Genomic DNA, 22,845 nt, shown 5'->3' on the forward strand with positions numbered 1-22,845 from the left:
TCTCCCCCCTCCTGGTTTAGCTGGGCCTCCTTGTCTTTCATCTTGGTTAGCTGGTTCTCCATGCTTTTTAGTCTCTCAGCAGGAAGCTAGGACGGCATCCCTGCCTAGCTGTTCAGGCATTGCAATCTGGGTCAAAACAGTCATATTTTTAGGGTTTCTGAGTTTCATCAGTTTTTGTTTCCTTTTTTGAAAGGTGTTTGGTCAAAGAGAATCAATTTTTCAAATCCACTTTTTTTTTTTTGCTTATTGTGAAACAATTCCTTGAGTTTGTTTAAATCTATTTCAGCATAGCTCGCTGAAATGACTGTTGGCATTCTTTAATAAACATAATTTGTGGACCTTAAAGGCCATTATACATTTACTTCCACATCTGCAATCGTTTCTTGGTTTTCCTTTAGACTATAGTCATTTTAGGGTTTTCCTGTCTTTGTTATTAAAAAACTGACATTCTGGGAGTCCCTTTAGAAATGATCAGGGTCCCCCACAGGGAGAGGTTGGTGAGTAACTAAGGTTTCCACCGCTTCAAACCTGGGTTGAGGGAGTCATAGGTTTTGTAGAACTATCCCCAGGAATTACTAATAATCGTTGAAGCCCATATCGCTTGCGCAAGGACCCCTTAACAGCTAGTTGAGCCAAGTTTGTAAGCTAGAGATTTGGAAACATGCTCAATCAGAGGGGTGATGCCCCCTACCTATCTCAACTTCTTACTAGCAGCCCCCAGGTCTTTTCTAACCATCCACAGGGTATGGAGTGCTATGCACAAGAGGCTTAGGAAAAATAACCTATGGGAACTCACAGCACAGCGGGATCTTATTTGGTAGTACCTGAAACCACTCAATGCTATACCTGTGGGGTCCACAGATTTGAAACCTATTGCCAAATGGTTAGATGTGGTAGTATAGCATGAAGCTATTCGATTTCATGTCATTTTTATTGTTCTGTTGCAGTGTGCTGGTTCAGTTTTTCCAGTTGTTCCCTGAGTATAAAGAGAATGACTTTTATGCCATTGGGGAGGTGAGTTGAAGTCATGCTTTCTTGTGTGTTTAAATATCATCAGGCTTGAAAGATATTTTCATGGCGCTTGTGGTTTATTTATTCAACATATGTGTATTTAAATATATGAATATGTATATATATATGTATATTAATATGAATCCAGCTCATATTCAAAATTCTCCAGCTGTCCCCAAACTATCCTTCATAACTTTTTTTTTAATCCAGGGTTCAATAAATGTTCATATGCTACAATAGTTTGTCATATCTCAGCTCTGCCTTTTGCTATTGTTGTTATCATTTATGATGATGCTTGTAAAGAGTCCATGCCAGGTGCTTTGTACAATGTTCCCTTCTCTGAATTTGTTTCATTCTCTCCTCACTGCTTACAGTCATTCAGAAATTTGGTAGGAACACACCCACATGGTTACGACAAGTACTGTCCTCTGCATCTCATCAGGAGGTGTGTAATCTAAATTTGTTCCATTGTTGGCGATGCTATTATAATCCCTTGGTCAAGGTGGTGTCTGCCAGACTTTGCCAATGCAAAAGTATCTTTCTCTCTTTGTAATTAATAAACAATTTGCTCCCCCACATCTGTCACCTAATTGTTTTAACATCCATTTGCTGATCCCTGTTTGAATCCATTATTAAACTGAGGGTTGTAAAATGGTATTTTGCATCTATCTTTCTCAAGATATCCACTGGTCTTCTCCTATAGGAAAGATCTTTCCTTCCTACTTCCTCTCTGTTATTTAGTTTTTATTATTATTTACTTTTAAAAATGTTGCTGTGGCCTCATGGGTTGTTATTTATATTTGATTTGTAAAAATTCTATGCACTCCTCATTGGCTTTAATTGTTCCAAATTACGTCAGTGGGAGCCTATTTGAACTGATTCTTGTGTCCTTTGAGCAAGTCCCCATTAGTCTTTGGGCATTTCTTTGCTTTTTGGCACAAAAAGATGGTCCAGGACCATCTTGTACTTTCCCTGCCCTGGCAGAAGAATCTGCCATTTTCCCAAGGAATTCTGATACCTTTTCACTGGGCATGGCATTTAGAAACCAAGATCTGAACACTATTTTTACTCATTGCTACTGGGATTTCTCTTGGACTTTGTCTGTGGGCAGAGCCAGGATACAAAATGACTTCATAGTGATACCCATAAGTCTAATTTCACACCACAGGGCTCTCTTTTCCCACAATGAGGATTGCGATTCCCAAAGGCATCAATACATTTACTCATTTGCTCAGTCCTACCGTATGCACATCATGGTTTCAGAATTACTTCATCAATCTCACTATCAACAAGGAGCCTACAAGCTACTTCCAAGATTTCTTTGCAATTATTTCTATCTTTAGACTACGTCTCTCTATAGGTTTATAATGTTATGTGGATTAATTCTATTTTTCCAAGCTGTGTTACACTTTAATATACAGTTAAGTCCACTTGTTTATGTTGTTTCAATTTTAGGGTTTGCCTTTTCTCATCTTTTTAAATATAAGTTCATTCTAGGAATTTAGGGCAGGCAGTGCTTTGCGAACACAGGTACAATTCTGGGTGGTAGGAATATAATGGTGAAGAAAACAAGACAAAATCCCTCAATATATTCTGGAGGGGTAGACAGTGATAAATAAATAAATCTGTACTGTAGCATCAGGCAGTGGTGAGTGTCATGAAGAAAAATAAAGTAGGGTGAGGGTTGGAGAGGGATGGAGGTGCTATTTTGGATAAGACTGTCAGAGAAGGTGATCATCGAGCAGAACCCTGATGAAGGGGTAGAAGGACCTTTTCGGTGTCTCGGGGAAGAAAATGGCTTCCACAGTAGAAGGAAGTGCAAGTGCAAAGACTCTGGTGGGGAGAAGCTGGATGTTCTCAAGGAAAAGCACAAATCCATTGTGGTGAGAGCTAGATGCAACAGCCCCATGACATGGGGCCTCATTGGTCATGGAAAATAGCTTATATATTTTTCTAATTGTAATGGAAAACCATTGAAGGATACGACATTAGTGAAACGGTATTTAGAATCAAATTCAATTTAATCCAATACATGTATATCAAATATTTACTATGTCCAAGGTATTGGCTAAGCATTGGGAAGCCAATGATTAATAAGACGTTGACCCAGCCCTGAAGCAGAAGGTCCAATAGTAATTCCAATACAGAATGAAAAGTACAAATAGAGAAGTAGCTATCAAGACAGGACTAGCACAGAGGGCACACATAGCTGCATCTCAATATGGGACCTTCAGAAAAGGCCAAGCTGAGGAAATGACAATTAAACTAGGTTTTGAGGGAGGAATTGGAATGTCTTGGGTGAAGGCTCTTTTGCTTATAAGTGGCAGGAACCTTACTCAAAGTGGCTTAAGTAAAGCAAGAAATGTGTTGGCTCATATAACAGGGTGATTTTAGCCTCAGGTGTGGCTAGATTTGGGTGCTCAAAACTGTTTTCAGGGCAGGCAACAGTGGCTCAGTGGCAGAGTTCTCACCTGCCATGCCGGAGACCTGGGTTCATTTCCTGGTGTCTGCCCTTGGGAAAAAAAAATAATAAAAAATAAACTACTTTCAGACTTTGTCTCTCACTCTCTCTTGATTTATCCACTTAACTTTGCTCTTTGCTATTTATAAGTACTCTTTACCTGGTGTCCCTGCCCCTATACCAGACCCAAGCTCTAGGGTTAAAGCTCGTGTTCTAGTTTACTAGCTGCCAGAATGTGAAATGCCAGAAACGGACCAGCTTTTAAAAGGGGAAATTTATTAAGTTGCAAGTTTACAGTTCTGAGGCTGTGAAAATGTCCCAATTAAAGCAAGTCAAAAAAATGTTCAAATTAAGGTACCAGCAAGAGGTACCTTACCTTCACTCAAGAAAGGCCGATGAAGTTCAGGGTTTCTCTCTCAATGGAAAGGCATGTGGCGGCTTCTGCTAACTCTCTCTCCAGGTTTCTTGTTTCATGAAACTCCCCCAGGGATATTTTCCTTCTTCATCTCCAAAGTTCTCTGGCTGCACAGGCTCTCAGCTCTCATGGATCTCGTGGCTCTACAGCTCTGTCCCTTTTTGCGAAATGTTCCCTCTTTTAAAGGATTCCAGTAAACTAATCAAGACCCACCTGGAATAGGTGGGGTCACATTTCCATGGAGATGATCTAATTAAGTTTCCAGCCTATCGTACTGAATAGGGATGAAAAGAAACACAATATGGTTGGCTCCACAAGATGGATAAGGATTAAAAAATTAAAACATTTTCTAGGATACATAATCCTTTCAAACTGGCGCAGCTTACCAACTCACCTTCTCTTTCCTGATAATTGCATCCATAATTTTGGATCTCTCTTGATCCAATTGGACCACATGCTCATCCTAGAGCTGATAACTAGGGCCAGGGATTGAAATATACAGATTGGCCTGACAGTATCTGGAAGGGGAGGGATCATGTTGGTCCCTCACCCTCTGAACTGCAAGTCCTGAGAGTGGGAAAGGAGCAGTTTCCAGAGGAAGATCCAGGCATTGATACCAGAGGAAGGGTGGCTGTATGCTGACTAAGCACAAACCACAGATGTCCACTGTAGGGGAATGAAAGAGAAAAATAGTGTCAGTTTTCCCAAGGGAATAGTGAATTAACAAACCTAGGAACTTCCTTCTTTGAACCTGTTTTCTTTTCTTTCTAAGCTATTTGGAAATGATATTCTGACTGTTTAGCGTATTACACTTAAGCCTTCTTTTTAGCTAATTTTATACTGTCAGGGTTATTGAGGACCTCCACCAGTTCCTAAGTAAATTCAAAGAATTCCCTGCTATTCTTTGCCTTTCAACCAATTTCTTTTGACCTCTTTCAGAGGCAGGTTTAGGAGAGGGACAGGAAGTTCAACTTCCGTCATTTTGGTATCAACCCTGGAAAACGCCCAATGTCTACTTCCAACAGAAAAATGATTTACTTAGTGTGTAATTCCCCATCTTGCAAATAATGTGGCAATGATGTTAACATGCCAAGAACGCTGCCAAATCTTGGACGAGAATTTTGACTTGTCTAGTTCATGTTTGCCTGGTGGTTTTATGCATGTAATTTCCTAATGTAGTTAGGGAAGGACTATTTTCTTTTCTATACTTTTTGCTGCCAGAATGAATACTCTTTAGGAAACCTGTGCCTTCAAAGTAGTGGCGGAAGATGTGAACAGGGGCAGGACTTCAGGTAGAGATGTGGTTTTCCAGGCAGCATTGTCTTCATATGAGGATGAGATACATTAAGTCTGGAGGTACATCTCTTTCCAGAAGGAAAAGCCCTAAGTAATAATGACTTGGTGGTTTAACGTTATTAGAATGTTATGTTTCTCCAGCCTAGTGTGATTCGTGTGGGCTGTCTTTTGTCTTAAGGCCATGAGGCAGATTGGAGAAGTGGAGGGAATTCTGGATTAATAGGACCCCTGAGATTCAGTGTTGGCTTTGCCTGCCACTGCATGGTTTTAGACAAGTCTTTTAACCTCTCTGGGCCTCTGCTTTGCATCCTAGAATCAAAGAGGTTAGTTTTTAAATCAGAAAACTTTCAGCGACATTTTGCACTCTTAGTTGTTCAACTGCAGTTACCTAGATTTGCTCTTATGGAATTTGTATATAATTGCAGCTTTAATATCATACCACCTCTCCCTTCCTCTATCTCCCCCAGACCACCACAGCAAAAGAAGCTGTAATAGATTTTTCAGGGAAGGGAAATTCTTAACCTTCTATACCCTTCATTTCCTCAGACTCTTAAGAAGGCCGAACAAATAATGAACTCAATTTGTAGAATCCTTTTTGAAAAATAGAAGTGTACATTCAGAAATGGTTCTCTGCTTTTCAAGGCAAATACACTGGACCTAAATAGCCTCTACACTTTCGGGCTAGGAGTGAGGGCAACTTTATGCACCGAGGCTCTCGAGCAGCTATTCAGAGCTCCAACTTTGGTGTTGTTGAGTCTGGAAATTGTGATAGCACCTATTGCATAATAGAATTCTTTTGATGATTTAATCAGATAATCCCCTCAAATATTCAGCGTAATGTCTGGCCATAGTGAGCACCCAGGGCGTGAGGACTGCTATGACCATTTACTTTAGAAAGCTTGACTAGGGTGGGCCATGGTGGCGCATTGGCAGAGTTCTTGCCTGCCATGCTGGAGACCCAGGTTCGATTCCCAGTACCTGCCCATACAAAAAAAAAAAAAAGGTGAAAAAAGCTTGTCTAATCGAGGGTGACTCCAAAGAACATGTTCAAATACATCTAGACAGATTGGGAGGTGACCAGAAGCTCTGCTCACACAGCAGTGGTTTGTAGCCTTGTCCTTTCTGTTCTGTGTCTATTGTTTTGGGATCATCTTTAAAATAAATAGCTCATTGTGTCATAAAGATGGAGATGGCACTTAGCAGTTTCTATTAGATTTTCCTTTCTTTGTAAGAGAAGCAGCACAATGCGTGAGGACCCACGTGCGCCTGCTTGCCCCACCACGTGGAAGACGTGCGGAGCCCAAACCAGAGGGCGGGGGAGGTGGGCCTTGGGTCCTTGCAGCCCAGGAGGAGGATGCAGCCCCTCTCCTCCCCTTCCTCTCATTTCTGCCCAGAGCACCAACTGGAATTAATTTTCTCTAAAGAGAGACAAATGTGTCTGTAAATCACCCTCCTCGAGGCATAAAAAAAATGTACTTCAAAAAGAGAAACAAGCTGTGTTTAATTCACATAATTAACGTTCTTTGTAAGTGTTATCCTTTCTGAGCCAGTAACTGTTAGGGAGAGGGCTCTTGTTCTTGAGGTACAGACACACGTTAGACTCTTCTCAGATGTACATGGGGCCCAGCTAGAAGTTAAAGCAAAACAGCCTTCCCTGGCAGGCAGGGAGGTGATGGCGGCAGGACGGGGATGGGGGGGGGGGTGCTTCTCATTGTTCTCTGGGCACGGGCCTTTAGTTCTCCTCCGGGGAAGACTCGGTGCTTTTGGGGACTGTGGCAAAGGACGGAGGACTTCTCAAATGGCAGGCAAATGGTTAAACCTGGGCATCTCTTCTGCAGAATGGGACATATGCTCGTAACCAGCAGTTTTGCCTCTGTGGTTCATTTGAGGGCTGAAGAAAGGCAAACTTTGATGCTATTTAAAAATTAGTTAGTGAGCTTGGGGGGATTTATCTTTATCTGGCTGAAGTCCTGCTGAGAGCACCGTGTCTGAAACCTTTATTGAAATCATCATGGTCCACTGGGTTTCAGTGGCAGGCTTCCAGTCTATGAAAGCCCTGCTTGTTTAATTTGTTTTATACAATACAAAGCAGAGTGTTTAATGAATGTTACAGAATGGCTCCATGCAAGGTTGTCCCTAGATTAAACCAAGAAATCAATGATGTTTCTCTCCTATATCTTTTCTTCTTCCTTTCATGGACCTTCCCCCCCCCCCCCCCCCCATCACTGCCCTGGATCTGCTTTCTGCTTTCTGCTCCCTTTTCCCTGGGGCCAACCTCTGCCCTCCCTCCCACCCTCAGACTTCCTGTCCTAGGTTATACTGTGCGCACGTCCTATTTCTCCATGTTTCCTCTATCTTGGTCATATCGGTTCTGTTTCTCACACTCATTCTGACTTGTCAGCATACTGTCCGTGAGAAGGGATCTTATAAATTTAACCACACGTGGCTTACTCCATACACATCTGTATTGGAAGAGAGGACAGAACCTAACGCGTAGAAAGAAATCAGCAATGCGGGGATCTTGAGCGCTGACATGTAAGTAGACAGGTGGCATCTGGGGTGGATGAGGTAAGAGCCTCGTAATTGTGTAACGGGAGCCCTGCTGACAGCTCTGCTCCAGGTTCGGGGTTTCGCCAGGAGAAAAAATTCAAGAACAAGAAAGCAAGTACCAGTAACCAGTGAAGTTTATTGAGATTAGATAAATTAGCACAGATGTGCTTAAGGAAGAGGCACAGCCTGAGTGGTGTGGGTTTAGCTCGCTTTGTAGGGAGGTTTTGCTAGCAGTGATTTTCCATTTTGACCTTTGAATGCCAGATGTCTTCTTTATTTTAGGAAAAGATAGCTATGGTGCTTTTGGTCCCCTGTCACATACTAAAAGTTTGTTTGGGGAACAATCTTGATGTCTCCAGGCTTTCTGTTATTAACCAAGATTTCATTCAGGTCTGTGATTTTACAAGCCTTATGGTTTGGGAGAGTTTGGGGGCTTTAAGGGAAATTCTCATTCTAGGGAGTTTGCAGTTAGGCATTAACTCCTTCAGAGCTGAATAGGAAACCAGGGAGCACAGCCTCAGTGCCGTATTCTATCCTGCCTCAATGGACCTATAACCACTTTATGTGGGCCTGTGCCTTTCTCTTACTAGCCCAGGCTTATGATCATTGAATTTGATAGATAGAAGAGGGTCTTAGAGAGCACCTGGACCACCTACTTTATTTGTAGATCTTACCTGAGACTATTGATTGGGTGTGGATCCTATGGCAGGCATTATGCCAAGCACAGTTTCATGCATTCCCTCAATTCACCCTAGAGCTACCTTACGAATAGGCACTGTTATCATTCCTGTTTTACAGGTGAAGTGATTGAGGCTTCCACAGGTTAGGTATACCTTAGCAGGGTGACCCCTCCCGAAAGTGCTGGGGCCAGGATTGGACCCTTAGCAGACAAACTTCAGAACCTGAAGACTGTGGTCAGAAGGCTTGTGGAGGATGATAACCTGCTTGCTGGAGATGCTGTCTGGAGCCTGGGTATCTCTCCTTGAAACTATGCTGTCTCTGGGGCCTGCCTCTTCCCTCAGCATAGATCTGCTTTCCATCGAAGGGAGTCAAACACTCCCCTTCCGCAGCTTCTGCGGAATCTCTAGGGTTATCGACCTTATACAAACAGAAAAAAGTTCCTTAGCCTCATTCTGGCCAAGACTTAAGTTCTGATCATAAAGACTTGGCTTTGATCATAAAGTTTTATGGAGTAAATGGAAGTTTCAAGTGATATAAAGTCTTGAAGTCTTTGGAATGCAATTATTTCTCAAAGCATGGAATTTGCTGAGTTTTATTAGATAACATTCAAGCTCCTTTAATTCTTCAATCTGTGACAAATGTCTATTTTCATTTACATTCATCTGCACTTGCCAGCATTTTCTTTTTTAATTGAAAATGGATTTGTAAATATTTTGTGAGTTTAATATTTTTTTCCTTTGTATGCTATATGGTGGGGGTCACATTTCACTCTTTTTCCATTGAGTATCCCCTTATTGCTCCACCATTTGCTGAATTTTGGTTTTTTTTTTTAATTTTTTTTTATTTGTTTGTTTGGGAAGTGCTTGGGCTGGGAATTGAACCCAGGTCTCCCACATGGCAGGCAAAAACTCTACCACTGAACTACCCTCGCACCCCTGAGTTTAATATCTTTTAAAAAATCAAGGCTTAGGCTTCAACCTGAAGAACTGAACAGGAGCATATGGAAATGTTTGCAGGCTGGGTCTCAGGCTTTGAGATAGCGTATCCAAATCAAATCAACATATTTACTGATTCTTTAGTTGCATGGGATAGCCTATGAATAAATCAGAAGTCTTTATAAGCGTTGTCTGAAGTGAACTACCATACTGAACCAAGTACCTGATTAGATGTCTGGGCTGGGGACAGGAAATGCCAAGTAAAATCTATTATGCAGTGTAAGCCTTCTGAATTCTATCTACAGTGACCGAAGGATTCAGTTTGCTGAATATGGCCTAGTGTGTCCCTACTATTTATTTCAAAGTCAAATTAACTGTAGTCTCTATTTTAAACAAAAGGGTTTATTCATCTGGTGGGGTCACCTGGTTTCAACCTGGGTGTCTCCAAAAATTGGGGCTAAGGTCAGTGTAGGTTGGGGGAGGGGCACACATTTTTCAACCTGTGACTGTGATGGATGGAACTTTTTTTTTTTAAAGAAGCATTTTCTCCTAACAAAATAAGAGTGTATGGAAGGCAACACACATCTTTGTATGTGTTTATGTGACTAAAAGTTGGCTACAGGTCAAAATATATTTCCTGTAGATACTACAAGTTTCTTCTTAAGCTCAGATTCAAGAGAAACGGACTTTTGATAAAGTCAGATTCTTGCTAGAAGGCTTTTTTTTTTTATTGCAACAATGTGGCTGTGAGATTACATGACGCACAGTCTAGAAATGTCTAGGACGTTGTGGAGACCACAACACTGAAGCCCCACTTTCCTCATTCATTCATTTTCCAGACTGGCCATTTTCAGGCCACACCTCTTCTCTCCTCAGAGAAAATGCTGGTGCTGAGTGAAGTAAGATTCTACCCTGAGGCTGGACGCAGTCCAGCGGCCACCCTAGCCTAATCCTGTCCTCCTGGCTGCTGCTTCCTGTGTTGCTCTAAGCTAAGCTTGGGTTTTTCATCAGTTTTGGGCACCCGGGTTTTCAAAGTGCGTAAAAATGATCTTCAAGGCTTATGCTCTTGTTCCCTCTGATTCTTCCCCAGAAATGGGGCGGCCCCACCGTGGTCTGAGCCCGGAGACCCGGGACACCCTTGCACAGGAAGAGAGGGAGGACATGGCACTGGCAGGTCTCTCCAGAAGGGCAACTCACCTTGGTTCCTTCTGGATACCTGGAGGAGCTCCCACTAGCCTAGTAGGGAGTTCTCCCAAGAGTGTTCGCTCCCCCTGGAGTGGCTGGGGTTGCAGAGCACGGAGAGTGGCTCAGAACGCCCTCCATAATCCTCAGTATGCCATCGCTGAGGCCCCTTTCCACTTGCCAGGCAGAGGTTAGGGACTAGGGCTTGGCCGTAGTGAAAACTTCATATACAGACATGTCTCATCTCAAAAGTCATTGCTCATTATCTGGATAAATTTCTGAATGATTTTCCATAAGAGCAAGGCACAAGAATGAGTCTTACTGCATCTATTTTTTTTTCTTCTTCTCGGTAAGAAATGTAGCCGAGGGAGAGTTGCTTAAACAATAGTAACTGCTAACATATGTGAAATTCCTGTGAGAGAACATTGTTTCCATTATAGTATTCTTCTCTGACACCATTTTTTTTTTCTCCTGGAGTTGCTGATTGAAGCTTGATTTTTAGATATGAAGTCTTTTCTTTCTTTCCTCCCTTAAAAGTAGCAGGACACCAGGGGTACAGTCAGTCTGCTGTGAATGTTGTTGAAACATGCAAGAAGGGAGAGAGTCAGGCGGAATACACAATTACAGGTTTCTCTAAGTGCAATTTCATTGTGCTTTTACACATCTGGATAATTAACCAAGCATTACATTCTCTCTAGACTATTTTTACAAGTACAATATGCTCCTAATGTGATTTCCATTAGGCTGTTCCAAACATCATCTAAGAATTCAGAAAGACTGCAGACCGAGATTCAAAACTACTATTCTGCAGTGACGTTGAGACCTTTTGCTCTCATGGGAGAAATAAAAGATTGAAGGCTGAATTCTGAGATCCTTCTGATGTAAGGGGAGGCTTGGAAGTTAATTGCTGCTTTAAGCTCCAGCAAATACAAACATGTGCACACATATCCTAAAATCTCTGGTCATCCTTGTCAGAGGTGAACTCAAAATACAGCCACGGTGGGAGAAGCTACCCAAACAAGAGCAGTGTTGGAAATTGCAGTTTGAAACTTCTTTAAAAATGAGAAGGGGGATGGGGTGCAAAGGCAGTTCAGTGGTAGTGTCCTCGCCTGCCATGGGAGACCTGGGTTCAATTCCTGGCCCATGCACGTTCCCAAAACAACAACAACAAAGAAATGAAAACAACAACAAAAAATTCAATAAATGCTGCTGCAATAATGGGATAGCCGCATGGAAAAAGGAATGAAATGTGATCCCCACTATATAGCATATATATATAGAAAAAGAAAGGAACAATAGGGTCAGACTACAATCCTCTCGTTGTTGATTGCTAACCTAGTTTGAATTGTTGTGTTAGATAAATACATTTATCTGGCTGAGTTCCTCATCTGAAAGTCACCACCAGATTTGAAAATAATATGTGTTCAGATAGGTTCTGGTCTCACCTCCTCTTTCCTTTCATAACTGCTTTGGTGCTACTCTGAGCTTTTATGAGGCCAGGCCTGATGTTAGAAGGCTGGTGTTAATTCTTAGACCTCGGGGCTTCGTGGCCAGCTGCTGCCCACATTGGCAAGGACTGGGAAGAGGTCAGAGAACCCCCAGAACTGATGGTCCTGGCTGTTGCTGCTGTCGCTGTTGGTACAGGCAGAATACTGAACTAAAGAAGCAAGAGTTCATAAAATTACAGAATCATAATTATAAGTCCTAAGGGATGGAGTCCATTTCTAACCCATAAGACAGCCACGCCTAAATTCTCCCCCCAAAATATGGGCTTCCGTTCTATTTAAAACATGAACAGGAAAGGGAAAACTAGGTAAAATAATACATATTTGATTTAGCGTCTGGTTGTTTTGTATAGTGCTGGTCTGAGAATCTTTAAACTGAGAAACAAATAATTCAAGATGAATAGATAAGTCTGGTCCTGCAAAAAAAAAGAAATGCATCTCCCCAAAGAGAGCCCAAATAATTGAAATTTCATTATAATGTTTCAGTGTCTGTTTTCCATAACATAATCCTATAATTGTCTACTGTCTGACAGCCTGATTTACTCAACCAGTGGGATGATTAATGAAAACTGCAATGAAGGATTTGTCACACTGACAGAGAGCAAGGAAGTGTGTGATAGTCATTAGAGAACAAAAAAATGAGTAAACATTGTCATTGTCAGGTTACCAGATGCAGAGCAAACTTTGCAGAATCGGTTTTGGATGTGGGTATACAGCTACCACATCTTACTGTCTTGTTTTCCATAAATGGTTGGCTTAGCAAGCCTGGTGTGTCTAAGTGCAGGGTTTGGTCCCTGCCTGGGAGAGGTCAGAGACCCAGAGTCTAAGCAGAAGTACTGACTGAAATGTTATTTGAAACAAGAAATGGGAGATTTGGAGGGGGCCAAGCCTGGTATTGAGTTCCTGCTAAGCACGTTGCTGAAAGACAAAGAGCTTTGTTTTCATCATTGTAAGAAATAGGAAAATTTTGTTTACCTTAAATTGGCTCTTCTGAGAATTCAAGTAGATGAAATAACCTGGTTCCTAGTAGATGCTAAAAAATTGTGAGTGGATGTTTCTTCTTTGTTTCCTGACTTGATATATCTCATATACACATGATGGTCAGAAGAGGGAAAGTGCCATAATGATGAGGATTTTTTTACATTAATTTATCATTGCAAGTATAGAAATTTAAAATACATACCCATCTAACTCAGAAAGGGTTAAGAAGTGTTTTATTACCAGGTCTTATAACAAAGCAAGTTGAGTGATAATTATCAGTAGAAGATATACTTTTTAACATTTTATACCAATTTTCAAAGAAGGAAAATAATAGGAAGTAATACCAGATAAATCATGCATTTATTCAAAGATGTTTATGTGTATCTACTATGTGCTGGGCAGTTTACACGCTGTGGGAATATTAATCCATGAAATGGTAAACATTGCTTTTTCACTTTTTGTGTCAAGTTTTCCATAATGTATTTTCAAAGGAAATCATCAGTTTTAGTGCTTTATCATTTTTGTGTCTCCTGACATATAAACACATATTTATATGACCATTAGGAAGCTAAAATGTGTTCATAAATATGCTCCAATATTTTGTCTAAACTATCATTGTATAAGAGGTTTGTGCATCAGTGAGGGGAGCTTACGTTAAATACCAGGTTTACATTCTTCTATCATAATTTGTAAGGATTCTAAGTTTTAAATGAAGTCAGACTAGGTTTGGATTTGGGCCCTGTTACCAAACTTCTCTGAGCCCAATGTCCTCATATAGAAAAGAGAATAATGATATCTCCAACAGTTGATTATGGTATCGATTAAATGAGAGCTCTCAGAGGTTCCCAGCTTTTGAGGTACAGACCCCAGGAGATCCTTGGAGATGTTGCAAGGAGTCTGTGAGCTCATGCTGGCCCAGACGATGCCTTTAGTCTATTTTGAACATTTATGTGTTTTTCAAATGCATGTAGATTCGCTCAAGATTTATTCATCCAGCAGTTGTTTATTGAGCACTAATAAATAATGATTATCAGGCACTTGAGCTAGAGTAATAAACAAAACACACAAATATCTCTGTGCTCTTTAATCTTATATTCCAGTGCGGGTGGGGGAACAACAATACACAAGCTAAGTAAAATATATTGTTGGTTGGAGAGTTGCAAGGATTAAGAGGAAAAATACAGGAGAGGAGGAGAATAGGTAACATCAAAGAAGACTGGTAAAATGTGAGCCAGGGCAGCCGGGGAAGGCGGTGCTCAGAATAAGGACGTGAGGGAGCTAGCCGGATGGATGCATATTAGGGGAAGAGCTTTGGCAGTGTGGGAGGAACTAGTGAAGCAAAGGCCCTGGCAGGCCTGGCGTGTTCCAGGAGCTGTAAGGAGCCCAGTAAGGTAAATAGAATGAGTGAGAGGGCGGTAGGGATGAGCTTAGTGAAAGGACTTAGGCAGGTCATGTCAGCTCTTATGCATCAGAGAGAGCGCTTTCCCTTTACTCTGAGTGAGATGTGAGTTCGTGAGAGGGATTTGAGCAGAAGAATAGCATAATCTGACTTACGTTTTAACAGGACCTCTGCCATGAAAATAGACTGGAGGGGGCAAGGACAGAAATAGGGGTCCAGTTAAGAGGCTTTTGCGGTAATCCAGGCAAGAGACGATGGTCACCTGGGTCAGGTGACGGGGGCACGGTGGGGTGGGAGAGGATATCGGAAGCTGGGCAGATTTTGATAGAATAGGTAGAGCTGCAAGATTGGCTGATGGACTTTTGTGGGTTGTAAAAGAAAGAGTGATTTAAAGAATGGCACCACGATTTTTGACCTGAGCAACTAGCAGAATAGAATTAGCTAAAATGGACTGTGCAAGAATCCTGAGGATGCGGCGCTTCATTTTGAACATATGGCATTTAGTGTCAGACACCCAGGGGGAGGTCGAGAAGACTGTCGTTGGTGGGAATGTATATATATTAAAAATTTGTTGGAATATTACTGAACCCATAGTAGCTTTTCCCAGAATATTCTGAAAGTGTAACTATTATCGTGTCTGTCAGGGAAAACAATGCCCACGAAATACTTTGATGTTGAAAATGGATCTTGCGCTAGAAAAGGTGTAGGAACACTGAGATAAGTTTTTGGCAATGTTAGTGGCCAGTCCGTATTATTTTCTTTTTCCCTTTCGTCTGTTCCTTCGGGTGGATTTCACATTTCGCATCATTAACAGATTTAGAAATCTTATTTGGGGGCTGGCTTGAGAATTTTTTCTTTAATAAAGTCTTTAATGGAACATTCTGGTAAGAAAAGCCCAATGTGCATCAGAATTGTGTTTGCAGGTTCAAAATATTTGATTTTGGAAGGAAATTCAAATGCTCTCACTTATTACGTGTTCATTTATTTTTTGTGTGCCTCATCTGCAACTCACAGGTCACTTGTTGCTCTTTGGGATCACAATGGAAATGAGAGAGCTCTTTGCTCCTGTGTAATTCACAATGTGAAGCTGAGAAATAGATGGTATAACTCATGGGGAATATTGCAACTTCATTATTATTTTAACCGGCTTCAATGCCTGCGATGTAACTGACATCGCTTTGTGCTGGTCTCTTTTAACATCCGCCCTTCTCAGTCTTACGCAGGGAAATACGTGTCCGGAGTCGCACACTACATCCATCACGCCAATCCCACCGCAGAACTGAAGATCAACCTGAAAGGAATTGGCCTGGGAAATGGCTTTTGGGATCCTAAATTGGTAGGATTTTCCTTTTCCTTTCCTTTGTGCCCCTGTAGGAGATTAAATCCCCTTTAATTAGAGGCAAGGCTCCCATCTTAGAGGCCTGATTTTGATCAAGGGAAATACCTTTGCCCGGATACTTTCTGATGACTTCTAACTTGTAATTTTTACCAACTGTTTTAAGACATCAACTGACCGTGTCAGCCTCGGTTTGCCGTGGGCTTGGGTACATGTGTGCGTTTGTGGGCAATTGTCTTGCCTTGTTAAATCCAGCAGGAGAGTTACAATTATGAAGGGTTATTTCAGTGAGCAAAGGGGCGCCCCTGATTTCTCTCTCCCTTTGTGACATTTACCCTTGTCTCTTTTCTCCCCAGATTGTGGCGGGCTATCCAGGGTTCCTGTATCAAATTGGCTTGGTGGATGAGAAGCAGAAAAAGTACTTCCAGCAAAAGTGTGATGAGTGCGTAAAGCTCATCGAACAGGAGGAATGGTTGAGGGCCTTTGAAGTGAGTTCTGGGGCCCTGGGTTATTCCTGACCAATTAAAACCATCTGAGCAGAAGAGGGATCACGGTGCCCAGACATTTGTCCCTTAGGGAAAGTATCTGTTTGCTGGTGAGGATCAGCAGGGTGAGATGAGTGGGACGATAATGAAAAAAGAGAACCACCCATGTTTCTTTGAATTTACTCTGGCTATAGTTAAACCTGAGATCCCCTTCGAGTGTTTATATAACTCTGTCTTTCATGACCTGTTTTGATTTCTTTAAACACTTTGTAGACCCTGAAGGCATAACCTAGCATATGGAAATCAGAAGAAAGGCAATCTAGGAAGTAGATGTGTACGCTTCAACATATGTTCTAAACCCTTTAGATGGGTTGCATCCACAAACCTGGTTTCAGCTGGAGAAGTGGGCACAGTGTGAAACAAATGCCACATGTTCCCATGTGTTAGTAACAAAGGACTACAAGCTGGGGTGATCTGAAACATTTACACAGAGCCATTGGCATTTTTGAATATCATTATAGTGCTCCCCTAATTTGAGAATTAAAGAATATGGCTGTATTCCTCACCCTTTTGTTTGTTTACCTAAAATATAAAAATATACTAAATTTTAGGATGCAAGAAGTTGGTTTTTGCGTGCTGAGATGAACAAAGGTCATTTTGTAAACAATCATTCTTGGATTTTTTTGCCACATTTGTCATCAAGTCATCATATTTGACAGATTAGTAAGTGAGGCAAAGACTGGATTTTGAGGAATTTAATATTTTTTATTAGAAGCTCATCCTATAAGAATATATCTAACCTTACTGCTGCTCTGAAGGCTGAGGCCTAATATTAACAGTCATTTGTCCAGGCACTGCAGAGCAGCCAGTCCACATCTAAACAGGAGACGTACAACCACAGGGAGATGGGGGAAGGATAAAGTCATGCCCCGTTTTACAAGTAGGACGACCCCCACCCCCCCCCAAAGCAGCAGTCATCCTTGTGATGACTTCTAATAGCAGCTGACGCTACACCTGGAGTGAATGCAGACCGTCCCGAGCCGCTGAGCAGGGGGGATCAGACCCACCTGTCTGTGTAGCCACCTGATGCAGCTACAAAGTTGATTTTCTTGTGCAGTTGTAAATGCAAAACAAGAGAGAGGTTTTCAGGGCCATGTAGAATCATGTCTCAACCCTGAATGACAGTATTTTCAGGACTGATTTTAGAATATCCACTGCGGTAAAAAGAAGTGGACCTTATTTAGAATTAATATCAAATTTTATGTGTCTTGAGACTAATCCGCGAGTGAGACATTTGATAGGTTTTGAAAGAAGCACACAGGGATTAAGCAATGTCAAGAGCAAGAACATTTGATAGGTCAAAAGGGATAAAGAAAGCAGACAGATGTCCATGGTATACGCTGCGGCAGCCTAAGTACCCACAGGATCAGGGAAACTGTTGAAAAGTTTAGATATTTTGTGTATTCAGAGATATGGTGAGAAGACTGTCCGTGAGGTTATATAGAGCCTCTCCCAAACCAGGTCCATTATTTTAAAAAACACACGCAAAAAATACAAAAACCTTGAGCGTGTGGAATGGCCTTGTGACCACTGGACCAGTATCTTGAATGATGAATTAAAACATAAAGAACTTCGCTTTTTCAAGGAAAATAGACAAAACGATATTCAAAAAAGTAAGTGACTGGTGATGAAATGTGTTTCAACATCTGCAGTAGAACACTCCAAGAAATCCTGAAACCCAAGAGAATACAAATATCAAAGTTTCAAGCTTAAATAAAAATGCCTGATTGATTGTCTGAACCCTTAAAATGATTTAATTATTCAAAAGAGTGGTAACTCAGACCTGGAAGGGATTTGAGACCATCTGCTGCCCCTCTTCTTCCACATGCATTTTACTGATGAGGAAGCTGAGGCTTCAGAGGGGTGCAATTAGTTGCCAAAGGCCACACAAATAAATGTGTCAAGTGAGTGTCCTTGTGCCTCCTAGGTACCTCTATGATCATGCTCCCTCTCGCTTCCTAAAATATTAGTCTTTGAATCTCATGTTCTCACATGATACCACCCACCATTTGCAGTTATCTACCAATCCCTGGGCTACCCCTTTCCATTCTCTGGATAACTTGACCTCCTGCCTCAAGGTCACTCTCTCCAGTATTACTCTTGACGTGATCCCTGGTGATTTCAGTACCCACATTGATGATCCTTTTCATCCTTGGCCCCTCACTTCCTTAGCTTCCTTTCTTTCAATAATCTTGTTCCCCTCCTTACCTGAGTCACTCATTCCTATTACCAAAAGATCCAGCAATCACTCTACAATCTCAAATTCAAAACTCTCTTTCTCCATTTCCATTCAACTTTCCAGCTCACTTCTCCCAGTATACAAAATTTTAACAGTCCTTCAACCACACTGCCTTTCAATTCACTGATCCTAATTCCTCTTCATTATTCCTAAGCCTCTCAAGTCCTCATTTCTCTAATTACCTTACTTAATCATTACATATCTTCTCAACACCCATGCCCCTTCACAAATTCCAAAATTCCTTTGGTTAAACCACAGCCTTGGCTAAACCCAACTCTCTACCCCCTCGATGCCTGCTTCTAAGCAGTGGAATGTGGCTGGAGAACAGCACACAACTGTGCTGACTGCTCTCACCCTCAGCTGATGACTGGGTTTTTATGTCAAAGGTCCAAAGAGAGCTTCAGCAGCCCCAAGTACCCGCATCTCTGTCCATATACTCTGTCTTCTCCCTCGGTACTATGGGTGAATGGTCCGCCATCCAACTTTGTTAAGGCAACCCTTCCCCACAAAGCTCACTCCCACCCTTGGGGCCTTTGGGCTTGCTGATCCCTCTGCCTGGAATGCTCTTCTGGCTGGATGGTTCCCTTCCTCCCTTCCAACAGGTCGCTACTCAAATGCTGCCTTCCCTGCAACCTCAATGGCCTCCTCTCTATGATGTCCCATACAGTCATGGACACGAGCACACATGGCTCCATCGACATGTCCTAGCCACCTTCTCTTCTTAATTTTTCTCCATAGCACTTAGCACTCTCTGACCTGCTACCTATCTATTTAGCTTGTCTATTGTTCCTCTAGAATATAAGCTCCATGACAAGGGACTTTGATCTCTCTTTTCACTACCGTTTACTCAATGCCTAAATACGAGGCTACACAGAAAAGGCGTGCAATCAACAGTTGTTAAATGAAGCAATAAAGGAATGTAAAAGTTGTTGAATAGGTTAAATGACAAATGCTTGTACATTTTTATCTCTCCTAATGAGGTTCTCTCTCTTTTTCTCTCCTCCCTCCCAACCTAGATATTTGCTAAACTACTAGAAGGCAACCTTGCAAGTGAGCCTACTTACTTTCAGAATGTAACAGGATGTACTAATTATGGTAACTTTATAAAATGCATGGTAATTACACCATTTCTAAAACCATAATAATGTTTGTTTAAGTATTTTGGCAAAAGCAAACCTTCTTTGATTTGGGAAATATTCTGACTTTTTACCAGATAAATATGTACAAACTTTTATTGTATTATTTGGTCTACTACGTTTAGCAATGTAATGCTATATGCATTACGATCTGACCATTGAGAGTTAGTGTGATGCTTTCAATAACTCAAAATTTATTTCTGATTAACACAATTTCTCCCAGTAGAGCTTGTTATAAAGAAGTTCTTTGATGAGAAATACAAGCTGGGATTAGAATTCTGTGTGTCAGGTCCCAGAACTCCAAGTCTGTTATGAGCTTTTTGAAAGTACCCACATTCTTTTTTCTGTACTTAAGAAACCTTGGATAATCAAAACTGCCAAAGCCTTTGTGAAAATATTTGCTTTGTCTTAATTTTAACTTAAGGTGTTTAGAGCATTTCATATGGTCCTCTCACTTCAAATCCTCTGGAATATTTCTCAAAGTATTCAAGTAGTTCCTTTCATAAAAGTAGGCCAAAGTTAATGTCTTTTGTGTAGAATTAATCAAATAAGAGAAAAGGAGCCAAAATGATGGCTTGCACTTGAATTAGCTTGGTCTAGTGTATATGGCAATGCATTCTGCTTTTTAAATAATTAAATTGCCTTTTTAAATGAACTATTTTTAAAATAAAATATAAAGCTAACTTTCAAGGAATTTTCTAATCCTTTGGCTTTGGATTTAGCTTTTACCAAGAGAATATGTTTATATTCCAGGCAAGAGAAAAACAAAATATGCTTTTTTTTCTTTACATAAGTAAAGCATTCACACTTAGCAAAAATTGTTGATGATGCACAAAATTGTTGAACTCAAACCCTAACAGCTTTTGTTCCTTTTGTTACCTGAATTTAAACAACATTTGTAACTTTTGTATTTTAGCAAAATAAACCCTAAACTTTATGCAAGGGTTTTTTTTTTTTGTTTGTTTGTTTGTTTGTTTGTTTTTAAAGACAGGATCATGGACAACCTTGCTTTTGCCTTCCGTTCTTTAAAAAGTATCCTGTTTATACACTTAATATATTTTCCTCCTTAAATTATAGTCAGATGCTATTTTTTGTATGTGATCTCAATAAACAGCAGAACATGGAAAAGAAATCCTTAGTTTTTAACCCACAGTACCACCATCCTGGGCCCCCTTGGGGGCCATTTGAAGTTCTTTCCATAGAGCTACTACCAAGGATGAAATATATTTTTATCATCTCACCTCTCTTTCTCCCCATTTTTGCCCCTAGAGGGGTTGCTCAGTGGAGTCATGGGTTGTAAAGTGTGAGTTTCTGAGAAGGAAAACTCAGCATTTGCAAATTAGGTATTGCCTCCGAGAGTGTCAGTATCTTCTAGATTTGTCGTTAGTCAAAGTCACTCCCCCTTAAATTACCTCAAAACCTACAAGTTAACATTTCAAAGACAGAGTTCAGTTACTAATCATGTCACATCTTGTTCTTGGTGTTATAAGTTATGAGAAATTCACAGCTTTCCCCTTGACCCACCGAATCAAGTTCCCTGACATCTTCTGACACCCTCCTTTGCCAGGAACCTGAGGACCAAATTTACTATGAGAAATTTTTGTCCCTCCCGGAAGTGAGACAAGTACTCCATGTGGGAAACCAGACTTTTAATGATGGATCTGAAGTTCAAAAGCACTTGCGAGAAGATACACTAAAATCAGTTAAGCCATGGTTAGCTGAAATCATGAATAATTATAAGGTAAGAGAGTTACTTCAGCTACTGAAGTAAATGATTGTTCCTTTAAATGAAATTCTCTTGGCATGTACTACCTTTCAAGATTTCTTGAGAAAAGAAGTATAGCAAACCCAAAAAAGGATGGCTGGCCTTGTGTGAGAACCAATTTCCCCTTTTTTGCTTGCTTTATAATATTCTTCATGATGAAGTCAGTGATAAATGAAATTTGACTGGTTATTCAGAAAATTTATTTTGTCCCATAACTGGATTTGTTTGCTTTGCTCAACTACTTTTGTTTATTTTTTTCAGTGTCTGTGTTTCTTTTTTTTTGCCAAACTCTGTGTAAGTCTGTCTGGTTGAAATGATAGATGAGAAAAGGTCTCTGTTTTGAGGTGCATTAAGTCAAATGCTGCTGGAGATTCCAGTGAAAGTGAAATCATAGAAAAGGAGGCCTGAAGGTGCAGACAGATGAGCCCTGGGACCTAGAGCTCTCTGTGGGAGAAAACCCCAGGAGCAAGGGACATGCTGTGCATTTTCTTCTCACCACTACTTTTCTCATCTCCCCTTCTGATCCTCTAGGACTGGTATCATTTGTTCTAGGGATTATAGAGGGGCAAGGCTGAAGGAGAAGAGTACTAATGATAGATCACCTGAGGGAATCCACTTCCTCCCTGTACTCTGGGAGAGGCAAGGGTAATGTCTTGAATGAGCAAAAAAAAAAAAAAAAAAAAAAAACCACACAGGCAGAACAGTAGCCCATAGGCATCTTTATATGAAAAAGATAACCCTTCCTCAAGACATGTCATTTCCATCTGTCAGAGAATTGTCCTAATACACTGCTTCTGTTAGAATCAGACTCTTCCATTTGCTGGCATGAGGAATATTGACTTCTCCAAGTCTATGTTAGGGGTATTGTCCTTTGGGATTGTGCAATGCACAACCTGTAGTTCTGTCCAGGGAGTCCTTGGCCAAGTCTGTCCTTACAAGGTTGTATTCAGAAGATGCCAGGCATAAGAGGTCCACTTTCTGGCTCTGCCTGTAGTATGCAAAATATCTAAGGGCTATACAACCCCTATTGAAAATAATCTGAGGTCATGGACATTGAGAGTCTATAAACCCATTATAAACCTGTAGAAATTGATGGAATACTTTCTAGGAAAGAAACCCTCTAGCTAGATCAGGCCAGTGTTTCAGCTGTCCTTGTGTTTGGTTCTTTTGGGGAAATGTGGTTGCTCTTACAGCTCATCTGCCCCAGGCCTTTTCTGAGCCCTTCCAGAATGCACTGCTGGTTGTCCTCTTCTCTCTGCTCTCAGAGTGCTCTGTCTCTTCCCCATGGTCATATTTAGCATACTGTAATGTCATCATGGCTCTCATTTCTGACACCCATGCTTGCACCCAGCCCAGAGCAGATGTAAGGCAGTAAGAAATGAATGAGTGAGTGAAAAATCAGTGCTAG

At 41.1% G+C, this 22,845-nt stretch overlaps 1 protein-coding gene across 7 annotated transcripts in view; it reads left to right on the forward strand.

Moving 5' to 3' along the window:
* The window catches only part of CPVL (carboxypeptidase vitellogenic like), a 111,128-nt gene that overhangs the window by 45,638 nt on the left and 42,645 nt on the right, over positions 1 to 22,845 (forward strand). For all 7 annotated transcript variants that reach the window (XM_077162919.1, XM_077162924.1, XM_077162909.1 and 4 more), the window contains 5 exons: positions 948 to 1,014; positions 15,630 to 15,752; positions 16,109 to 16,240; positions 19,553 to 19,651; positions 21,240 to 21,413. In XM_077162919.1, the coding sequence (XP_077019034.1) occupies positions 948 to 1,014; positions 15,630 to 15,752; positions 16,109 to 16,240; positions 19,553 to 19,651; positions 21,240 to 21,413 (595 nt within the window). The remainder of the gene's footprint in view (positions 1 to 947; positions 1,015 to 15,629; positions 15,753 to 16,108; positions 16,241 to 19,552; positions 19,652 to 21,239; positions 21,414 to 22,845) is intronic.

Source organism: Tamandua tetradactyla, chromosome 1 (assembly GCF_023851605.1).
Source record: "Tamandua tetradactyla isolate mTamTet1 chromosome 1, mTamTet1.pri, whole genome shotgun sequence".
Taxonomy (NCBI): Eukaryota; Metazoa; Chordata; class Mammalia; order Pilosa; family Myrmecophagidae; genus Tamandua; species Tamandua tetradactyla.